The sequence below is a fragment of the Lepeophtheirus salmonis genome, chromosome 9 (assembly GCF_016086655.4).
Source record: "Lepeophtheirus salmonis chromosome 9, UVic_Lsal_1.4, whole genome shotgun sequence".
Lineage (NCBI taxonomy): Eukaryota > Metazoa > Arthropoda > Copepoda > Siphonostomatoida > Caligidae > Lepeophtheirus > Lepeophtheirus salmonis.
This window is the reverse complement of record NC_052139.2, coordinates 9,761,323-9,783,925: the sequence shown is the minus strand read 5'-3', so window position 1 is coordinate 9,783,925 and position 22,603 is coordinate 9,761,323. Positions and strand designations below refer to the sequence as shown.

The 22,603-nt window shown below is 30.4% G+C and overlaps 1 protein-coding gene across 1 annotated transcript in view; it reads left to right on the top strand.

The window, feature by feature from the left end:
• The window catches only part of LOC121124579 (uncharacterized), an 89,086-nt gene that overhangs the window by 22,681 nt on the left and 43,802 nt on the right, over nt 1–22,603 (top strand). The window contains exon 3 of the mRNA XM_040719736.2: nt 1,731–1,942. Coding sequence (XP_040575670.2) covers nt 1,731–1,942 — 212 coding nt within the window. The remainder of the gene's footprint in view (nt 1–1,730; nt 1,943–22,603) is intronic.

The following is a 22,603-nucleotide window of genomic DNA, read 5'->3' as shown; positions in this document are numbered from 1 at the left end:
AGAAAAGAAAAATGAAGGCCACATAATGAATTTATCTGTATAAACAATTGAAGGATAATTCAAGAGTTTGGTGGTCGTGGCTCTTGATGCCATTCTCCTCCTTATAGACACTCATTGTAGACGTCTATATAAATAGTCAAGAAATAAAAAGAAGAAGATGTTATAGAATGTATCTAATTTATAGTTAAGAGGTTGATGATGAAGTGGATCTTAATTAATGTAGGAAAATATGTAATGAAGAAAAGTATCAACAAAACCTTTCTTAATTTAATAAGAGCTGGACGAGTAGTACTTTTTTTCATGGCTTTCTTTGCTGTGATCTATTTGAAAAAAAGGAAGGAAAAAGAAAAAAACTTATTTCAGACGTCTGTGTCTTCTTAAAAAGATATACCGGGTGTCCACTAATATGCGGTTCACTTTTTTAATACAACTTTATCAATATCTATCGTGGTAATATGAGGTATTACAACAAATTTAAAATAAAGTCAGATATGTGTCTCATTTTTTTATTTTTTAAAGATTTCCCCGTTCTCACTGATGCAGGCCTCAAAACGAGGGGGGATGGAAGGACTTGTAGGGGTACTTCGGGCTGCTGCAGATATGTTGTTCCAGAAAAGATCAACAACTGTTTTTAGAGTCTCCTATTTGGGTGTGGGATAGTACAGACCTTCTACTCCACATACATCTAGACGAAATAGTCGATGGGGTTCAAGCTCGGGATTGATTGTAGCATGAAGTCCTTTGACCAGCATCCCTTGGAACATTTCTTCCCCGACCAGCATTTTTGTAGGTCTGCCAACAGCCAGAAGTCGTTGGGAGCCAAATCTGTATATTAAGGTGAATTCTGACATTGTTTTGATTGTCTTGTGACACTCAGATACCTATTCAGATGATGATCCTTTTGATTCCAGAGTGAAGTATTCGATCCATGTTTCACCCATTGTCTCCACATGCGTCCACACAAAAATGTCCAAAGGGTTCAAGTTCGGACTTGACTGAGGTAAGAAGTCCTTTGAAAATAATCCCTTGGACCAAAATCCCTTGGACCAAACTTGCTCTTCAGGTGGCTTTGGACGGTGTTGCATGTGTGATTGGGGCCCTATCTTGGTCCAGCTCCATTACCCAGTTGTCGAACCGAAATTCTTTTGTCCTTCTACACTTTGGTTTTGACATTTTGGACCAAGGTTTCAGAACGAACATACTTGGACCGTCCTACTCTTGCAGCACGTTTGTTTTCGTTATATATTTCTATGGCCCTGATCCATGATGTTGTTACAGGAGAAGACCCCAAATTTCAGGAGACACCCATTTACTTGTGTCCAAGTAAAATCCATTAAAAGATTGATCGTTAATTTTCTTATTTCTAAGGAAAATATTTAGAGTATTTAGTTTTAGCATATTATTTAGTTTAATCAATTATGAGCTACATCAATTTTAAAAAGTGTACTACATAACGGGGGACACTCGGTATATAAAAATTCTTTCTCCTTCCACCCCAACTCTTTGAACGACTCCATCCCAAGATGAAAGATTACATTATATCAAAATTACATACATTCAGAAATAAAAGCATTTTCTTTTCTTTATAATATATATTATGTTGTATACAATATCCTAATTTTCTCCTGATTTGATGTACTATGTTTTTGCATTTGTTTAAATTCTCCTGATCAATCTATTTACCTTCCTAAAATATTATTACTATAAATAATTATCTCTATTCATCATAGATCCCATGGGATGATGAAGAAGAGAGACGCTACCGTGAATTTCTCAAAGAGGAGCAGTCCAAAAACGAAGGAAACATGGACTGGAAGGAATATGAAAAGGAAGAGGTGTATCGTGAGCAGCTCAAAAGGGAATTGGAAGAGGATGAGTCGGAGCCAATTGATTGGAGTGATTTACAGGAGAGGATGTATAGGAGGAAATATATTGAGATGAGGTGAGATGAAAGATGTTACTAAATATTATGTATAATTATTATTATTGTCTTGAGTTTTGAATGTGTGGAAAGGCCATAAATCATACGTCAACTTCCCCCCTTTGGTTATATCTACACATACATACATAAAATTCGTATGTAGATATTTAAATTTGATTTATAATATGTACACCATCTGTATGTATACATGAGAGAGAGAGAGGGGGGGAGAACGACTAGAGATCCTCAAGGAGAACACAAACCTCCTTCAAACTTTATGTCTCTTCAAAAACTGCTCGACAAGAAGAGAAGGATATTCTAAAATATACATTGAAAGAATTTCAAATAAGTAAGAGATGTGTTGGATCGGTCTAAAAAATAACTCAAGACTGCACTCCTATCAGGCCAGCCCTAATAAAATTTGCCAGTGATAGGACCAGTCTTTTATATTTACTACAACAGCTGAAATAAAGTACCTACTAACAATGTCATTTCAGCTGTTAAACATAACCTAGAGACAAGATAACTAAAGTTTAAAAGAGGAGGTGTGTAGCTAGATCTTATTGTTATCCGGTCCAGATATAATTTATTATTTCCTTCATTTTTATATTAATCAGTCCTAGCTATGAATGAAGAATAGCTAAAAAGATAGCTAGTACCATAGGAATGAAAAAACAACGTATTGCACCATAGGACCATTGAATGGTAAAAAAGATCGGCCTGTTCTGAAAAATCACTGAAGGGTGGAAAAAGGCAATCAGTTCTAGGACCGATCCATCACAAGTAAGGGAGGATTTATATTAAATTAGTGTTGTGTCGCTCCTTCTTTATTCGGTCCAGTTTAGTCCAGTTTAGGGACTTGTCCTTAAGACTGTCGGTCCTAAGCACTGTGCTAGAACTGATTGAACAAATAATATAAAAAATTGAGTGATGTCATCAAGGACCGCACTTTATAAGTTTTTAGAATTGGAATACTGGACTGAATTAGATTGGGCCGAGACTGAACTAGAAAAGACTACAGTCTTCAGTCCTAAACAAGGACGAACACACACAATATTTAAGAATACAATATAAATATATTAGAGGATTCATCATTTTGACATTTAATTTGCTAACAATCTTCTTGTTGGAAGTTGTTTGGAGCTTATGAACAATGAGAATAAATTAGATAAAGAAACAACAAAGCCCTCCCCCACCACCTTCTAATAAGGAGTGGCAAATTTAGAAATCTATGTACTCAAAAGAGTAAGCCAGGCAAATAATCATATTTAAAAAAAAGATTAAATATCTATAAATAACTAAAACTTTTCTTTGAAAAATGATTGAATTTCACCACGAACATTTTTGCTGCATGTAATTTTGTCACTTTTTTTGTCAATTTTGAAGAAAACGAAAAAAAAGAAAATATGGCAGATGGATAAAAAGGGTAATACTTTAATGTTTACTTGTACTGAATAAGATAAACTCCATTTCACTAATGAAAAGAACATTTACAAAAAGAAGGCAAATAGTAAGGAAATAAATAAAAATTGTGATTATAAAGACGAAAGAGTAAGGAGTCACGAATCTAGAATCATGAGTCTATTTCCTTAAGGAATTATTGACTATTGGCACCTTATTCATTCGCGTATTTCTTAGTTGATGCTTGAATAAAAATAAGAAGCTCTATCTACAGAAAGAAATTAATGTTTTATCAGTAAAGACAAAAAGAAAAATTTGAACCTACAATACAACAAAGTAAAAAGGCGGCGAATATGTCAAGCAGCAAAATTTCCAATAAGTGACATTGTAAACTGTACAGAGAGGGCCCGAAACTTGCAGTAACATGCCTAAATTACGAAAAACACGATTTTTATTGAACCAAGAAAAGACAACCTTCTTCACCTGCAGCAAAAATGCTGGAGGTAAAATTGCCTAGAACCCAAAAAATCAGCTTAAGAAATAATCATAATATTAAAGGCTGGTAAAATAAGTAGTGTTGTGTCACGTGTTTTTTTGTATCGATTCCTGTGTCCAAAAAGTTAGATTCGGCATTGTGATACTTTTTTGAATAAAAATACAAAACAAAAATGTCGTTAAGAGTATTTAACATTAACATATAGAGAATGCACTCATCAATTTGATGACTTTTTATTTTAATAAAAGAAAATTCTTTGCATTTATTTTAAAGGTAGAGTTGAATTACCTTAATTTATTTTTTCCGTAGTGTTGTAAAAATATGTCCTGCTGGTATGCTTAAAAAATGAAATAAAATATAAAATTGTAACCCTGACCATTGGAAGAATGTTTTAGAAAAGAGCAGCTTTACTGTTTTGACGTTTATTAGATTAGCTGTTAGCAGCTAAAAGTGCAAGCTCACTCCATATATGGCTAGGACATAGACAGGAATGACTCCGTTGTCGATCCTGTATTTTACCCTGGCTCCATTGTTAATAAAAAGGTTAGACCATCATACTAATCGGGCATGCCAGAATTGTCAATTTGATGTACAGTACCGACGCAATCAATCATATAGTATGGCTTTCACTTTGGCTAGAATTTTCATTTTGATGTATCGTACCCATTTCTGGGTAAGACAGATAGATTTTCACGAAACGCACCATCAATCATATTCTTTAACGTCACTATTAAAAAGCGTGGTGAAAGTCGTACCCGCGTTATGGTATAAACTTGTATTTCTATAGACCTTGCTCTGAGTCCATCATGGATTTAAGCTTATAATTACCTAACAAATCATCATTGTTACTTACTCTCCGTCTTTCATGAGCAGCCGTACTAGGCATTACTTTATACTTAGATGTTCCCTTCTCAAGAATTCAAATATAATGATAACACCTTTCAGAAAATAAAAAAAAATAACAGATAAAAACAATGAGACATAATTAACTGTTTAAGGTCATAATTAAAACAACTCTTATACATGCCTCCCCTCACCCAAGCCTTGGAAAATTTATGGAACATTTATTAAATCGTATCATTACATTCACATTGATTTTGCGAAAAGAAATCAAATAGAAACATGACATTTGTATTTTAAAAGAAATTAAACTATACATATAGAACATATTTGTACAAATTGAATACATTGAAAGCCATAGAAATTAGCAAAAAATATTTGTCTATAATATAAATTTGCTTTTAGGAATACAAACATTTTACTTCTTCTTTTTTTTTCTATTGAAAAATAAAAAAATACCCACACATATATACATGTTTTTTTATAAAATATACACATGTATTTTGCGTTTGTTTTGAAACCCTTCTAAGTAGAAGTTTGCACATGTAGAGTTGTTGAAAATATGACCTAAACAAGTGCGATATTTCATTATATCTGTAATAATTTTTACTACCAGACTAAACGGATTTGACGTATTTAAATTTATAATCTATTGTCATCCCTGTGCCAAGTATCTGACGGTGGGTGGTATTTGTTATCATTCTCTTATATGTGTAAGACTTATTACGTTGCAAAATTGGATGTTCTTCTCAATTTATTTTTCATGAAAACAATGTATCTAGTATACCCTGTCTATAAGTATCTTGGTTGCAACCTGAATTGAATTTTTTATTTTCCAAAGCTGTTATTCTTTAAATTTTGAAGAGGAAATATCTCATTGTTAGTATAGCGTGCGTGTGCTCATGACTAGTGATGAAACTCCCGTGTATTTCGGGCATGATAAGAAAGAACCCAAAAATAAACATTGTAACCCTGAAAATTTGAAGAATGAGCAGTTTAGCTGTATTGCCATTTAACTACATCAGCTACAATGAGCTGTGACTAGGGGAAGGAGAAGAAGGAAGCAAACAAGGATATTGAGAATAATTACAGTTATAACTCCGTCACAAATACTCAAGGTTACTCTCTGTCTCTTATGAGTACACACAAATTTTAAATCATGTTTTAATATAATTGAATGTAGCAGATAAGGAAATTACTACTCAAGAGTTAAATAATAACGTCAACTGCTAAGGAAAAGAAAATGCATTACTCAGCACGGCGCTACACAAAAATATGCTGTGAACTGTCGATGTTTCTGTTTCTTTTCTCCATATCAGTGTTCTTTTCGTTGATCGGCCGAATCACCTTTTGTTAAGCTCGAATCAATTCTCAACAGTTATAGAATACTAATTCAATAATTGGAAAGAATTGGCCAACTACCAACTAATTTGGGTCCTTTATTTCAGTTTCCTTTTAGAGAAGAGGTTGTGAGATATAGTAAAGGTGACGATGTGTCAGATCACCAATTTAAAAAACAAACAAAACGGGCATCCTTAAAAATACATAGGATTTTCATCACTAACCATGAATGACTGAGAGTAATAGTTTTTGATTTGTTGGCGAGTTATAAGTGTAAGTCTTTGTTAAACTTGGAATAGAATTGACAATAAAATCAGGGTAATTCCCTTGATGTTTTTCCAACATAAAAAGTGGGATTTGTGGTTGTCAGAGTAGTTACCATGTTACTTTTCAGGTTCTCTTTTGAGCTTATAGGCAGGTCATATTTTATCAAACTCTATCTATCAATATATCTACAAATTTACAGCCTCAATTATTTGTAGAATATTTAAAACTTTTTAGAAAAACTCCTCTGCTTCATTCTCCGTCATTAATAAGCACATACTTAGATGTTCTTTCTTCAAGAATGAAATAATACTTATAACAGTTTTTGAAAATAAAATAAGGTTCAGGTAGCCAACAAGAAACAAACCTGCACACTAAATAAATGCATATACTTTTATATAATATATATGTATAATATTATAAAAAAAAGTAATGATATTAAACGGTAATTTGGCTACACAATAATGGTACTTGATATATACATAAAAGAAAGAAGAAGATAATTACAGTTTCCTAAGGAGATTATTTGGCAATGACAACTAACCTCAACCTCTTTTAGCTCTTGTGTTTTTGTCACTCTCTTTATAATATATATCTTTTAAGAACTATAAACAAAAGAGCAAAAAAAAGAAGAAGAAGGATTTTATAGCCCTCTTTAAAAGATAAAAAAGTATTCTTAGACAATTTAAAAAAAAGAAAATCATTTTCAATTAATTTAAAAGCTTCCTAACTTAACATATCCATCATTGAGGATAATTTCCTGTGTGACTCAACGCTTTGGATCACTCCTTTGGGAGGAGTAAGGGAAAGAATACCTAATTCATCATTGTCATGTTTTGAAAAAAAGATCTACGAATGACAATCACCGAAATTCATCTTTACATTATATATTAATATTAAACATGTGGCCCGTCAGCAAAAAAGAACACTGGGTTTATTTTCTCAAAAGTGAGTCTGTGGTTTATGTTATAGGATATTCTTGATATATTTATCTTACATTTCTATTGACAAATATTTTTTGATAAATTACTCAGATGTGCCGAAAATGTCACTTAAAGATCGACAAAACCATCAATCCTTTATAATTAAAAAAAGGAAGTATTAATACTATTTGTAAAGGCTATATTATTGCAACTAAACAAAGTATTACACATAAATTAAATGAAGGCTCCAAAAAAAACTAAATTGGATAATCTATACTGTTTACAATTTAAACTGTCTTTCAGAACAAGTTTACTTGATTTTTCCTTAGATATCTCCCGTTCTTTCGTATGTTCTTTCTTGGCATGTCTCCATAATGTGGACGCATTTCCCTTTTTGATGTGATATTCCCTGAAGTATATTATACGTTTCACTGTTTCATTTTGCCGGCAAATCCAGCTTTATCAAAAAAATTATATAGAAAAAAAAAAGAAGTTTTGATGATGATGAGGATTCACTCATATTTTTATCTCCAACTATTTTCGTAGAATTTCCCGAATTTTTACTATTACAGGAAATTTTTTTGATAGTTTGTGTCGTCCAAGAGAGAATTGTAGTCCTTCATAATTTTTTGTCATTTCTGGCAGACAGTAATGAATGTATGTTATCATTTAGCATTTATATTTGTAACTGTAAAACTTACATATCAATACCGTTAGCGTCAGCTTATTTTTCATAAGGTATCAAAATAGAGGATGATGTAATTGATTAGTTATAAGGAATTATTTTACATAAAAAATAAATGTTGGTTTGGAAGGTTTGGGCCACAGACTTTTCTGACTTGGCCAAATTAGGGTCGGACGATGGGCTTTTTGGCTTGGGTCTAGACCAAATCGACCTCGAATCTCAATATATCCCAAAATGAGAGCAGGAAGTCTATAATTGACCAAAGTAAGTTAATAAAATCATGGGCTCTAAATATTTACGGCGCTCCGGTACTCTCACCTATAACTACATATTTTGCCGCAGGATATATTGCGATCAACCATTTCGCCTTAAAGCCATTTTGCCTCAAGTTTACCTTGCCTTAATATATAAGTACATGAAAATTATACGCTCTTATTATTTATTTTTGGTAAAATTGATGTTCCATTTGATTTTTTTTTGTACAAAAAATGTGAAATTTGTTACTATAAAAAACATTAAATGGTTGTTTTCTTTTGAAATAATTATGCTCTCGCCTCATATTATGCATGTTCGTCGATCCATGAGTCTTTTCCAATTCGAATAAGCCCTCTTTTATAATGAACATTGATAATGGAGATGTGATTAGTACTGCTTCCAATCGAATTGTGGTCGTGTTTGTTTATTTTATAATAATCATTTTATTAACTTTTTTGTCTCTGGTCTATATTCATTACACACTGAAATTTGGAGAGTATGTACGCATTGTAATTTGGGGCATAACTACATCATTCAAATATTAAGATGAATACCCTTCAGGATGAATTACTTTGAGGCAAAATAGATTAAGGAAAAAGTATCTAGCTCCATATTTACGAATTAAAACAAAATATTGGAAGATTGATTTTCTGTTGCCACTTTATTTCATTGGCTATGCATCTTCAGATTTAAAGCTATACACCCATTGTTTACTTTCTACCTCAACAAATATTTACTGATATGTATTTTGTCATCACAAAAAAGCTATAATGATTTCTCTCAATATTGAGTGTGGATTATAATTATATTCTTTGACCAATTATGACCAATTTCTATAAACAAATTATTCTTATTAAACCTTTGGGTGTTTTGCAAATTATACTTAAAGTAGAAAAAATTGATAGTCACAATAAAATGATGAGAAATTGATAGCTTTTATTGCAAAGTCCATATTGGAGTCAATATAAGTCTCCTACATCAAACAAAGGTTTGAAAATATAGGCAAAGTCCTTGAGTTATTTTAATTATCGCAGAAATTTGAATAATATGATTAAAATTAACTGAAATATGTCTATGAGATATTGGACTTTATGTATTATGAAGTAAATAAAAAAAAATGGATTGTTTTTCTGTCAATAGTTTGTGTCCAAGATTGTTTTTATTATGCCGGACTCCATATATAAATTCATAGTTAGATATTTTTGAAAGGAAAATACAAATCTACTAACATTTAAACCATAAAGATAGAAAATAATATTCCAATATTTACGATCAACCAATGTATCAATAAACTTTTTTGTCTTCTCTTCCAACGATTTTATTAGAGTTGGGTTTTTTCTCTATGTATATAAAACTGTAGTAAACGATTTATCGTTTTTTATTTCCATAAAAAATAAATTGTCATTTTTAATGTTTATATATTATGAGGTTTTAAAAATCTATTTTTATATTACATACATATATTATTTGAAAGGGATAAATTCATCAATTTTCTCCTTTTGTTATATGCTTGTGTGATATTATATCAATCATTACATACATGCATGATGTATTTACTCTTACGTACATGCATATATAGCAAGGCCCCTATGAAGAAATATATTGAAAATTCTATAAAAAATGATTTATAATTTTCTTAAGCCCAACTTATATTCATTCATCGCTATTTCTAAGCCTTTTTGAAGAGTCAAACATAAATTAAAAATGTGATTACATATATGTGTGATGTATCAATATAAAAGGAGGCTGTAATAGAAAAGAAAGCATTTAGGAAAAATGATTTTTCTTTTTCTAGCGATTTTACTTGATAGGAAAGGATGATATGCTTTTTACAGGCCAATATCAAGTACTCGGCATTACCCAGAGTTATTAGGCGTCAACGAACAGACAATCTTTGCTTTAATAATATAGATTGGCTTTATTCATATATGTATCTGATATCTTCTCAAGAAATCGTCAGTGTTCACACTTAACTACTCAATAATTGGATGTTCTCTCCTCAATTATTGAAAGAATGGTTATAACAGCATGGCAAAAAAAAAAAAAAATATGACGTGATGAATAGATATGTGAAAAGTGCCAAATCCTAGTGCATTTTTTTTTCATTTTAAAAAGTTTAAGTTGGTAAACTGCAAGATATTAGTACTCATATTAATTACTTCTGCTTTTGAAAATTTAAACGTATTAGTAGGAAGGAGCAGTGTAGTTTATTTAATGATATTTTTCAGTAGTCTATCAAAGTTGCCAAAATATACTTTTCTTTTTTATTTACACTCACAAGGTTTCCGACAATTGTAGCATCTCTAGTGATGAGTACTTTAGTCTCTAGAAGGCTGCATGGCTGAACAACACACGCTTATTTATTATTATAAATAATGTATTTCTTTTCTTTTTAATATGGGCTTTAGGTACTCACACTCGTTGTTAAAAATGAGTCATTTTCCTTTTTGATCTGGACTACTGTATTTTTTTGTATATTGTTCTTAAGTGTCATACATATGTAAATGTATTTTATTTTAAAATTTAATGTTCCTATGAGTCGTAAGTTCAACTATTTTTATTATGTCTGAATGTACAAAAACATAGATGTCATTTTCTTTATCAATTTTTACATTTTTTTTAATTTTATATTTTGCCGTTTTAAGTTACAAAACTACATGCTATTTCTTTTTAACACAGTTTTATGAAATTTGAGTCACATTTTGATTTTTGTATAAATTTTTTTTTTTGCAAGGATGTATACTTATTTTTGCAATATATCGAATTAGTAATTACTTAGTTATAGGGGAGATGGATGAAAGCTTTCAACCGACCCCTTTGTTAGTACATCAAAACATTATATCCACAAAATCTTCCTCAGAGTGTTTATGACTCCAATCCAGGTGAGTCCCACGGAAATGTCTTTGTATGAGAGAGAAAATTACACCTAGGGATTATAGGGTGCCAATAGAATCACTTTTTGTAAAAAAGTAAAAAAATAAGGGTTCAAATGTGTTCTTTTTGTTAAAAAAAAATATGATTAACAAAGTTTGAACAATTTTTGTGAATATTTAGCAGTAGCTCAACGGCCCTAAAGTTTTGAAATTTTACATATTTTTGGAAAAAACGTGATTTTGTTTTAATATCCTCCGTACACTGCACATTACAGCTTTTATTAAAATTAACATATTTAGTTAAGTTAAACTTCTATCAAATGTTTTTTTATAAATGTTTATGATAAATCTTTTTTTATGTGTCTAAAAGAACGATAAAATTATTTAAATGAAATGTAGCCTTTTTGGCTATCTGTTTGTTTCTTTGCGTATTGCAGCCAATGAGCGGCTACTTATATTTACAAAAAATTGCAAATACTTTTTTTTAGTGAGATTAACAAAAAAAAAAGTAGTTTTTGTGATGACCTTAACCTTGATGACCTTTTTCAGGAAAAACACCTATATACTCAAGTTTTATGAAATAATTCAAAAATTGTGTCAAATAGAATAATATTATAATAAAATTTATTAGAAGCTAATTTTAATTTTACAAAAAAATGATGTCTGAAGTCATTTGAGGCTAAGAACAAGAACGGGGTTAACAATGGAAATTTATATTTTTAAGTTAATAATTAATATTGCAAAGTAGCACATTGTCTTATATGTAATGATTTAATAACAAATCAAAAGTATTCATACGTTGTTTTTTTTCAAGTAATAGAATATTAATATTTACATAAAGATTTCATATTTGAAATTTTTTTATAACATAATACTTGAAAAAAGCTAATGTATATTTTTTAAAGTTTTCTTATTTGAGTAAGGATGCAATCTTCTATGGTCTTCAACTACTTGTAGAAAAAATTGTAGCTGTTATTTGTCACTCGTTAACAAGCCACTATATTCTTTTATGGGTGCAACTCCCCTTTCGGTAAGATCAATAATAACATTAAGAGACCCAATTATTTCTTATGCCTGCTTGAAATCATCCCTATCATTCCATAATGCAGGATCAACTTCTAAAAATCCATATTCAAGCTTCATAATTTTCATCAAATTCATTATTTTATCTGTGACAAAGTCTTCTAAATTTTTGTATATATCTTTTTAAGAGAACAGCTGTTGCTCTCTAATATTTACTTTTAAAGAGCTCATCATCCTTTTGGATGACAAACTTACTCGACCATCAAAAAATGCGAGTCCTACAATTTCTTCCGACAAATATCATAAATGTCTGGAAAGTTTGGATGATGTTGATTTGGAAATATGACTGATAATAGTTGAGTATTTCATTAACGACTTCATTAAATTCAAGTTGTTGTAAGGAGCGTTGGAAGCCTTATATGCATTGATCCACACTAACTTCTAAAATTTGACGACTGTTTGATTTGATTACTTCTTGCTTGCTTATGATTAAGATAGCAGGACCTTTGACTCGGAATTGTTCCAGAAGGCCATCGGGAGAAGACTAGAGCCTCGAGAAAGACGATTTACAATGTTTGCATGCATAAAATGCTTTATTGTTTTTATATTTCATTAGATTAGCTACAAGCAGCTTTGACAAGGAAGGAAATTGAGAAGAGAATAAATAGAGTGATTGGCAACAATTACTCAGATGTTTCGATCCTCAATTCTACTCTGAGTCTAACAAGGACTTAAAACTAAGACTTTGCAACAAATCTTTCCTCGTTACTCTCCGTTTTTTTATGTGCACACACGAATGCTCAATTAGGTTAGGAATAAACTTAAATCTAGTAGGAAAGGGAGGCTTACTACTCCAGAATTAGATTATAATGACAACTGCTAAGGAAATGAAAATTCATTCATTAGATTACCAATTCCAAACAAACGGCTCAGCTAAAAAATACATATGATTTATATCTTAAATGCATAATGAATATCTTGGCAGTACAAATACAAAAGTAAAAGAAGCCGAAAATGAGCGTAGTCATCCTGCCATTTTGGAAAGTGTTTGGGAGTAGAGCAGCTTAGCTACCATGACGTTTTATTAGATCAGCTCCAAGCAGCAAAGAGATGAAGGAAATAAACACTAATCGTCTTTTATGGAAACACAGACGGCACAATTTTATAGTTAGATGTTCTCTACTTAATAATTGATCACCGATTTGGAAAATGAATACGCGCAAAGGTCATATTTTATATAACTATATTTACAACCCATTTCATATGTACCTATACCCCATCGTATATATATATGTCACCATAATTCTTTCTTATTTTTTGAACAAACGAAGAGCATTGTAAAGAGGGGGATTTAATACATGTTACAATCTACATAATTTGTATGGATGTTAAAGGTGTTAAAATTAAAATTTGAATAATGGTCACAAAAACAATAAAAATAAGTAGAAAAAGGAGGATAAACTTTTTTTTGTCTAAAAGACAAAATATATAAGTATATATATTTGTTATGTATATACAATGTATGTATTTTTAATACCTACTCCCTCCTTTCCAACCTGTCCTGAAAAGGTGATTTATGAGATGGGCGGGTATGGTAAGGAATATCTACTTTTTCTTCTCCTTTTACTCTTTTTCTCTTTAAAGGCATTCAAAACCAAAAATACTTCCATACATTTTAGTGTTGAGACTCGGTACAAGATCGAATTTAGCTCGGTCCGGTCTTAAGTGATTTGTCTAAACGGATATTGTGGTCCAAACATTGATTTGATATTTTAAATCGAAGTTTGCTCGATTTTTGTCGGTTTCATTGTCCCTTTTTTTACAAACTAATATAAGTAAACAACGGTCACCTTCATTATTTTGTTTACTAAATTGACTGGCCAATATTTCATAAATATATTTGAGTTAATTATAGGTTCTGTATTAAAATTTGTGGGATGATTTAAGATATAGAATAATTTTAGCCATAGATTATAACTCTTATTTGATTTAAGATACCTATATTGGCCCAAAATTACCCCATTCAAATTTAATTTGTCAACTTCTCATACTTTTATTATGAGAAATAATTTTTGTTACTTCAACTGCAATTTGCGAAACACCCATATGGTTAATAATAATTATTTGTTTACAGAAATTGAAAATAATTTGTATAAAATACAAATGTTGTCCACAAAGAATTTTTTGAAAAATCATTCATGCTAGCTTTTATTTGAGGGGCCAGATATATTAATTTGTTTTATTCATTCATACTTCTAACGAAGAGTGCATTTTTGCATTTAAAAAAAACTGAAATCATATAAATATTGCTGCTAAACTACACACTGTAGAGAAAAAAATATTTTTTTGAAAATAAAATAACTTATTTTACTTTTAAATAGTTTCAAAACATGAGACGTGATTCACCAATGAAAAAAAAAACTCTTATAAAAGTTGATTTTTTATCATTATTTGGTTTATCTTCGAAGGGATATGAATTCTTGTATTTAATACACATAAATATTTTGAATCAATAAACATATTAAAATAATTTTTTTATCTTGTTGAAAAATTGGCTTGAACCTATAAAAAGTATAAAAAATTCTTCAAAAAATATATAACTTAAAATTCTAGAAAACTAAATTTAATTTTGAAAAACAACTTTCTATAAAATCTTTGTTGTTGTTGGCTATCGTTTTTAATTATTATGGTAGTCTCAAAAGATTGTATTTAAATAAAAAATGTAATTCTCATGTTTAAATGATACCCATCTTTTTTTAAATAATTGAAAAATTAGACATCGTGAAAGATTAACCTTTAAATGGGAAAAGAATAATTTTTGACTTTGACTTTCAATAATCTCAGGATTGGTTGATTTCACAATAATACTTCACAAATGACTCATCCCTACATGGTAACATTGTTGAAAGACCCAGATGTGAGTACTAACCTTCAAACAGTACGTGTTAAAATAGAATGGCATTATGATAGTTTTTGACCGCAGTTTGTAAAAAATTTTGACCGACTGCTATACACTCAGCTGAAAATCTTCTTGATTCCAGGATGTAGTGGTTGATCCATGTTTAATTTATTGTCACATAACGATTTAAAAAATCATTCTTATTTCACTTAAATAGCTCTCTGAATAGTTGATCCACTTCAAAATCGACTTGTACACGCCCAAATTTTCATGTAAAATTGTAAAGGCACTACTTTCTGATATTTTTAAAGGGTAACTATCTCATGCAACTTCAGTTTACTATCTTTTCAAACCATTTTTCCATAACTTTTTTATGTTTTCCGAAACAACTATCGATTTTGTGTGTCTAGAGCGTTCAGCAACATCGTTCCTTCTTCGACTGCGGTTAAATTTAGCATTTTAGTCAATCAAAGTTGATTTCTCTAGAACAGAGTTTTCTTAATGTTTATCAAACCACTGTCTGGCTTCTACAGTATTTTCCCCCATAAAAAAGTTTTTAATCAATAGAGAAATTATTTTTTATCCATTGTCCTAAAAATTACAAAACAGGGGTCACGAAAATGACTGTAACCTTTAAACTAACGGTCATGAAGGAATGAATTGTTGACACGTACTTTTTGAAAGTTATTTGGGTCTGTCAATAGTGTTACTGTATAAGCGTCAGAATGGGGACTTATGGGGTGATTTGTATTATGTAGATGATATTAAATTGTATTTAACATAGAAATGTACAAAGCTATAAAATAAAGTGATAAAACTCCCCTGTTAGCAAGAAACAATTATCTTTTCAACAAGAACCTGGAAGATGTTGCCTTTGAGATACCCCAGATAACGTTATTTTTATCCTTTATTCCACGTGAAATATGCAATTTATCGTTTATATTCAATTTAGAGGGTGAATTCTTGGAGGTTATCTAGTTTTTTTAAAATTAAATTCATGCCACCCTTAGCATCCCCTAGTGCACCAAAAGTATTCATGTAGATACTTTAATAAAAAACCAAAGTTATTCACGTAGTTATCGTTTCGGCACTTTGTTTATAGCTCTTGGTAAAGATGATAGACTGACTATATAAACTATTAAGGACGTATTGCCCCAAAATTGTGATGTTCCATACTAGAGGACGCATCCAATCAAGACGCATAAGTCGTCCCATATAAAAGTATTGATTGAATTACTTCATCATATATATCAGCTAGTGAAGTCATCGACAATCATCCTTTCCCAATTTTTATAAGAATAAATATACTTAAATTAAGTCTTAATTAAGAAAAATTTATTTTATTTATATTCTTGTGTATGAAGTGATATAAGTTCTATTACACAAATTCACTTAGAAAACTGAGGTACTTTACTTTATAACCATACATCTATATTAAGGGAAAAAAGTTTGCATATCTTTCAGTGGAAATACATCACTTTTGAGTGAACGCGTCATATCTTAGAACTGCGTGATCCAAGGAATAGCAATGAAGTTACGAGCGTGTGTAGCTCAAGCTCAGCACATCATATTAAAAAAAGAAAATAAAAGTACATTTTCTTAGGTATATTATTCAAGCAAAGCTCATCGACATTGAATAAATAGAGAATCCACTTTGAAGAGCGCGGGGAGAAGGAGGAGCAATACTTATATCATTACTTAATTAAAACCCTAATGAATTTCAACTGCGTGTCATATTATTTCAGGGGGGAGAAAATGTGTTAATTCTTTAGATATATTATAACCTTAGTGAACTTTAAAGTTATAATTAAACATATATATCTACATCTTATTATTTTATTATGCATTTAAAAATAATTATACAAGAAGTAGCCGGGAATCTATAAATGAAAGTTAAATGTTTACGTTACAAGCATCACCGAATGAACAAAGCAAAACAAAAAAAGAATAGAGCGACGTAGCTCAATGGGAAACACGCCTGGAAAATCAGTTCCTTTGAACTCAATGTGGGCAAGATCGATTCATGTTCGATGTTAGAAAGGAAATAACCATTATTTATGGTGACTTCAAAGACAATTTCTTGCTTAGATAAATAAATTGTAATACTATAAGGATTACTAATCACTTAACAAAGAAGGGATCTGTGTAAAGAAAAAACTAAGATTACTGATTAGAAAAGGAAAACAGTTGATACTTTCCCTGAGTTAATGCTATTTTAAATGTCAAAAGTTCCCCTCTTTAAAGCAGTTATTTATTTTATCTCCTCAAAATCATACAACAGAGAGGTAATATTAGCACTGACATTAAATCAATAATGCCATATGTCTCGCTCCCACACTCTACTTACGCTCTTTTTGAAATCCCATCTCTAAGTATCAGTGCAACTCCATCAGACTAATTAAAGAAACATTAAAACAAAAATGAAAAAAGATGATAGGACCAACTGCTTTTCCTTTTCTAATCTCTAAAATGTTAATTATCTTTTATTTTACTCCTTCCTACCTATAACTCCGAACAAAGTTGGGTACTCACGCTAACATTGTAAGAGTATATTTTTAAGTGATTGTCTGAATTTCCTCATCCTGAAAAATTGTTTCAATGAGTCGAAATAATGGAAAAGTAATAAATAAATTCACCTCATTGATCTAATTCTATTTTCTTCGTCGGTGATTTGCTAAATGATAAAATGTAAACTGATTAACAATGAGATTTACTACAAGGACTAAATATATAATAATAAATATATTTACTTAGTGATGACTAACCCTGCTTCGTCGAATGTTTACATTCATTGGTATTCAATTTAGTAAATGGTCTTCTCCTTTCATCACTTATATATCAGATGAGTTATGGTAGAATCCCTGACCTCACACCCTAATACTTAAATTGATATTCCATTTGATTGATGGTTGTACAATGCACAACCATTTATAATCCATTAATTTATGTTCATTTAATAAAAGTCCTTTGTTAATAAGTTAACATTTCAATTTGATCCTGGGAAATAGATTTAAAACAATATGTATTAATTTTTAAAATTTGTAAGCTTCTTTATAATAGAAAAGACCAAGTAGTATTACAATACTTTTTTAGCAATATTACTCCGACTTGTTTTGACTTGGATTCGTCAAGTTTCAGTTCACCATTCCTCAAAATATGGCACGTCAACATAAAAACAATCTTGAACAAAAATCAAGAAAAGAAGAACATCCCAATTAAATTTCTTACTTCATATCTACATATGGACCAATAACTCATAAACATATTTGAGTATTTTTCAAGCTTTTTATTCAAATTTCTTGGATAATTTAAAATAAACAAGTAGTTTAGCTACAGTATAAAACCTTTATGTTATTTTAAAAACTTATATTGATCCGGATATGGTCTTTCAAATAAGGCCTATCGATTTTTCATTCATTTAATGTGACGATCATTTTTTGCTACTTTAAGTGCAATTTGTGACAACCTCAAATGCAAAATCAAAAATAGTGAATTGAGTGGACAGTAATTCGTAGAAGAATTATAAAGTAATTGATACTCAAGTTGGAAAAAAATTATTATGTTTTTTTTTATTGACATGTAGAGTGGTGTTGGTCGTTAATTATTATGTCCAATCCAATCTTAGGACAAGTCCTATCGGTCTTTAGGAATGTCGACCCTTGGAAAATATAATAAAAATGTCGATGGTTTATTAAGCCCAATACATTGTATGAGATATTGCACTTATCTTGAAAAAATATTCGTATTTTTATTATAATATGAACAAATATTATTTTTACTTAGTTATATAATCTAATCTAAAATATAATACAATAACAGAATAAGTAAAAAAAGGAAAAATATCCATAATGACGTCAAGAGAGTTTACCTCTTTCAAGTTTAAGGAACGACTATTAGGACTGATCTGCTTGAATCTGGACTGGAATATACCACAGCCCTAAATAAGGAACTACACAACACTAGCCTCATATGTCTGCTATTGTTTAAATATATTGTAAAACTATTTCTTTGATAGCTTTATGACAAATTTCAAATAAATGCATCTGGTCATATGATGCAACTATCCCCAGTTCCTTATTTTTTTAGGTAAAAATGTGGTGTTTAAAACAAGTTCTCTTAATGCCCCTTCCCCAATACAATGACTTACGTTTTAAAAGGGTGTGTATTCTGGTACCACTATACTGACGCCCTCTGTAAAAACATCTCTCTAGAATCTCTCTTTCTCTCTAGAAAAAACATAACAAAAGATAACAATGTAGGTTCCATATACCGAACACTTCACTTCAAAATAGATGATTTTAAGTATTTTCCATTAAACCAGCAAAGTTATTATCTAAATAAATAACATTCCTAAAAATTTTATTTTATGCACTACGTAATCTGATTACTTATTTGAAAAAAAAATAATAAATAAAAATCAAAGTCTTTCATTTTTGTGATACTAATTTAATGCACTCGTCCCAAATTTCCATAGACTTGGCTAAAGTGTATTCCAGGTCCCCGATACTTTGAAAAGTTGAGAAATACTAAAACTAACATACCTATATTTGTAAAATTGCAAATAATATTACATTGGATTAGTGTGAAAATTTTACTATTTGCAACCTTAACAGTGTTTTTAATTTCTAAAACTGTTATCATTATTCTTGAAGAGAGAACATCTAAGTAAAAAATAGTCTTTGTTACACTTGGAGTAGAATTGATAATCGAAATCGTTGTAATCTCTCTAGATCAAAGTTCTTGATAAATACGACGGGGTTTGGTATTTATTTCCTTCATCTCATAGCTACTCCCAACTAATCTAACAAAAATTCAAATTGTTATGTCTACCACGTAATTTTTGGGTTTATTTAATCTTTATATACCAGTAATTAATATTATTTACAACTATATATCTGACATTTCAAGGTATAAGTGGGCTGGTACATAAGAAAATAATTGAGAAAAAATAATTCACCTTTTTTGTTTCTATTTGTTCCTAATTAGAAACAATTATGGGATTAATTATATAACCTTATATATTATAAGTATCTTTAATCGGGCTTTTTACGATGTAATCTTTTTCATGAGGCGTCCCAGTTCTTAAAAATTGCTCTTTTTAAAGTCAAAGGCTTTTTATATTTATCAAAAATATGAAATTTCTTATATGTAGGTATGAATGGCAGTAAATCTGGCAAGGAGCATTAAAGCATAGCAAGAGGATTATTTTGTATCTTTCAAATCATTAAAGAAAATCCGTTTTAAATCCATTGCTATGGTTATAAAAAATATGACCTTAGACGATCGCAAGACTTTTTTAGTTGCTATCTGATCAGTATTTTTTATTTTCAATAGCTGTATGATTATTATTTTATTATTGAAGAGAGCATCGATGTAAAAAGTAATCACTAGCGCATGAAAAATGAAAAGTAACACAGAGGATTTTTTGCGAAGTTATAAGTGTAAGTCCTTGTTGGACTTGGAGTAGAATTGAGCATCAATATCGGAGTTATTCTTTGCCTATATCATTCCGAAATATGGAGTTGGATTTTTGTAGATTATTTTTTATCTAACAGCTGCATGCAGTTAATTTCTACTACTAATTTCAAATTGTTTAACATCTTCCTTCTAAAATTGGCACTAATTGACACACATATCCTTTTCATAATATTGACATCCTAGCTATATGATAATCGTAAATTCTCAAAAAGTAAGGTGGTCAAGACCAGAGGTAAAAAAATATGAAATTTGAAAATACTCCTTTTTTGGTAATTGCAACCTGGAGATAATTTTTCATAACTATTTTTTAATTTTTAAAGAGAAAACAATGAGTGTTATGTAATTAGTTGTGAGTGATAGACAAACAGTAACGCTAAATATTTGTTGTGGAGTTATAATTGTAAGTCCTTGTTGCACTTGAAGTAGAATTTAGGATTGCCTATTTCATTGCTAAATAGGGATTGGAGTTTGTGTTTATTTCCTTCCTTTCATAGTGGCTTGCACCTTATTGAATGAACGTTACAACAGCTAAACTGGTCTTCCTCCGAAACATTCTTCCAATTGTCAGGGTGACGACGTTGATTTTCGTTTTCTAATAGTTTTACATACCGGTGGATAATATTAGTTTCATCCCTGAATACTAAAAATCGTTCGATATCTAATACAATACAGATATCAGGGATGCTTGCAGGAGTAAGCTGGAGGCTTTTTAGCTCCCCCAAAAAAAAAAAAAAATATATATATATAATCCATGGACGCCCCCTGGATATTGTGACCGCCTCCTTAGTGAAGATATGTGGTACTTATAATTATGTTATTGAAAGGTTTAAATATGTCTGTGTACATTTACTTAAAGTTAATTATGATAAATTCATACATACATACATCACCTAAAAAACATTCTGGATTTAAATACATAGTATACCTTGCATTGTCTCATGAAAGTAAAAAAAAAAGATAATTTATCAAGATAAAATACAGAAATAATTTGATATTAATTTAATTCGTGTAAAAATAGAACATTAAATATGAATGTGGAAAGGAGGATGAAATGGAGTAGGGTTGAGAATATGTAAAGTGTACATACGCGTAATGTGTTCATGTCCTGCGCTTGTGAGACGACGTTATGCATTTTAATTTATATTTGTATGTAGGGGCTTTGAAAGTTTTTTTGCTTGTTTAATCCCAAAAGTTATGAACACCGTAATGGTAATAGGTATATACATATATATGATTCCTATAAATTTATGGGTACAAGGAAAATTGAGCAAGGAGAGTTATTGTCGCGAAAAATCCTAATTTCTTGTGAGCTTTAATTATACAAAGTTACTTATAACTAAACCATTGAAACTCCCTGACTTCAACGATGTTTTGTCTTAAAGAAAATTTCGTTTTTCTTGGAAATATATTTTCTTATTTCATTCAAGAGCTTTATTTAAAATATTAGTATTTATCTTTAACCTTTCAAAAAAATACTATCGTCTTTATTTTAATTCATAAAGGAGACTAACTTCAGCATTATATTTTAGATTCTTGAAAAAATGCTTGGAATGAAAAAAACTAAGGTGAATATACTCAATTGTTATTTCGTTCCAAAGCCTCTTTGGATAAAACTTTATATGTTCCGCCTGACACAATTTCCCCCCTCCGGCAATTTTCCTAGTACCGAAATACAGGTATTATTATCCTTTATGGAGAGTTCAACCATCATGATATACATTAAAAAAAGAGAGGTCTTGGAATTTTGATGGATTTTATAATGACCACTTTTCATGCTTTCTAGACCCTTTTATTCCAACACATATGATGACAAAATGCTACTTTTATTAGCTTTTGGAAGAGAAAATGCCATCATGGAGAGTACTCTCCTAGTTATTAGTTTTAGGCTGTTGTTTAATAACAGCCTTTGATAGCCTTCGACAGCTGCACATACGAAGGTAGTACGTTGCAATTTTTTATGGCGGCAAGCCAGAAGTGTTTGGTGTCAGCTAATGGTATGGATCAGCAAAGTATTAATTCCACAACTGTGGAAAAGGCAGAGTATCCTTGTTACTAACCCTGCCGTGCAAGACATTATTGAGATTACAAGCATCTTAAACCTGGACAAGACCTTTGCCTGGATTCTTTTGTTTTGGCTGCAACCAAAACATTAATTCTAAGCTTTCTGATCAGCCTTTCAGAACAGTTGAGATCCCGAACAATTA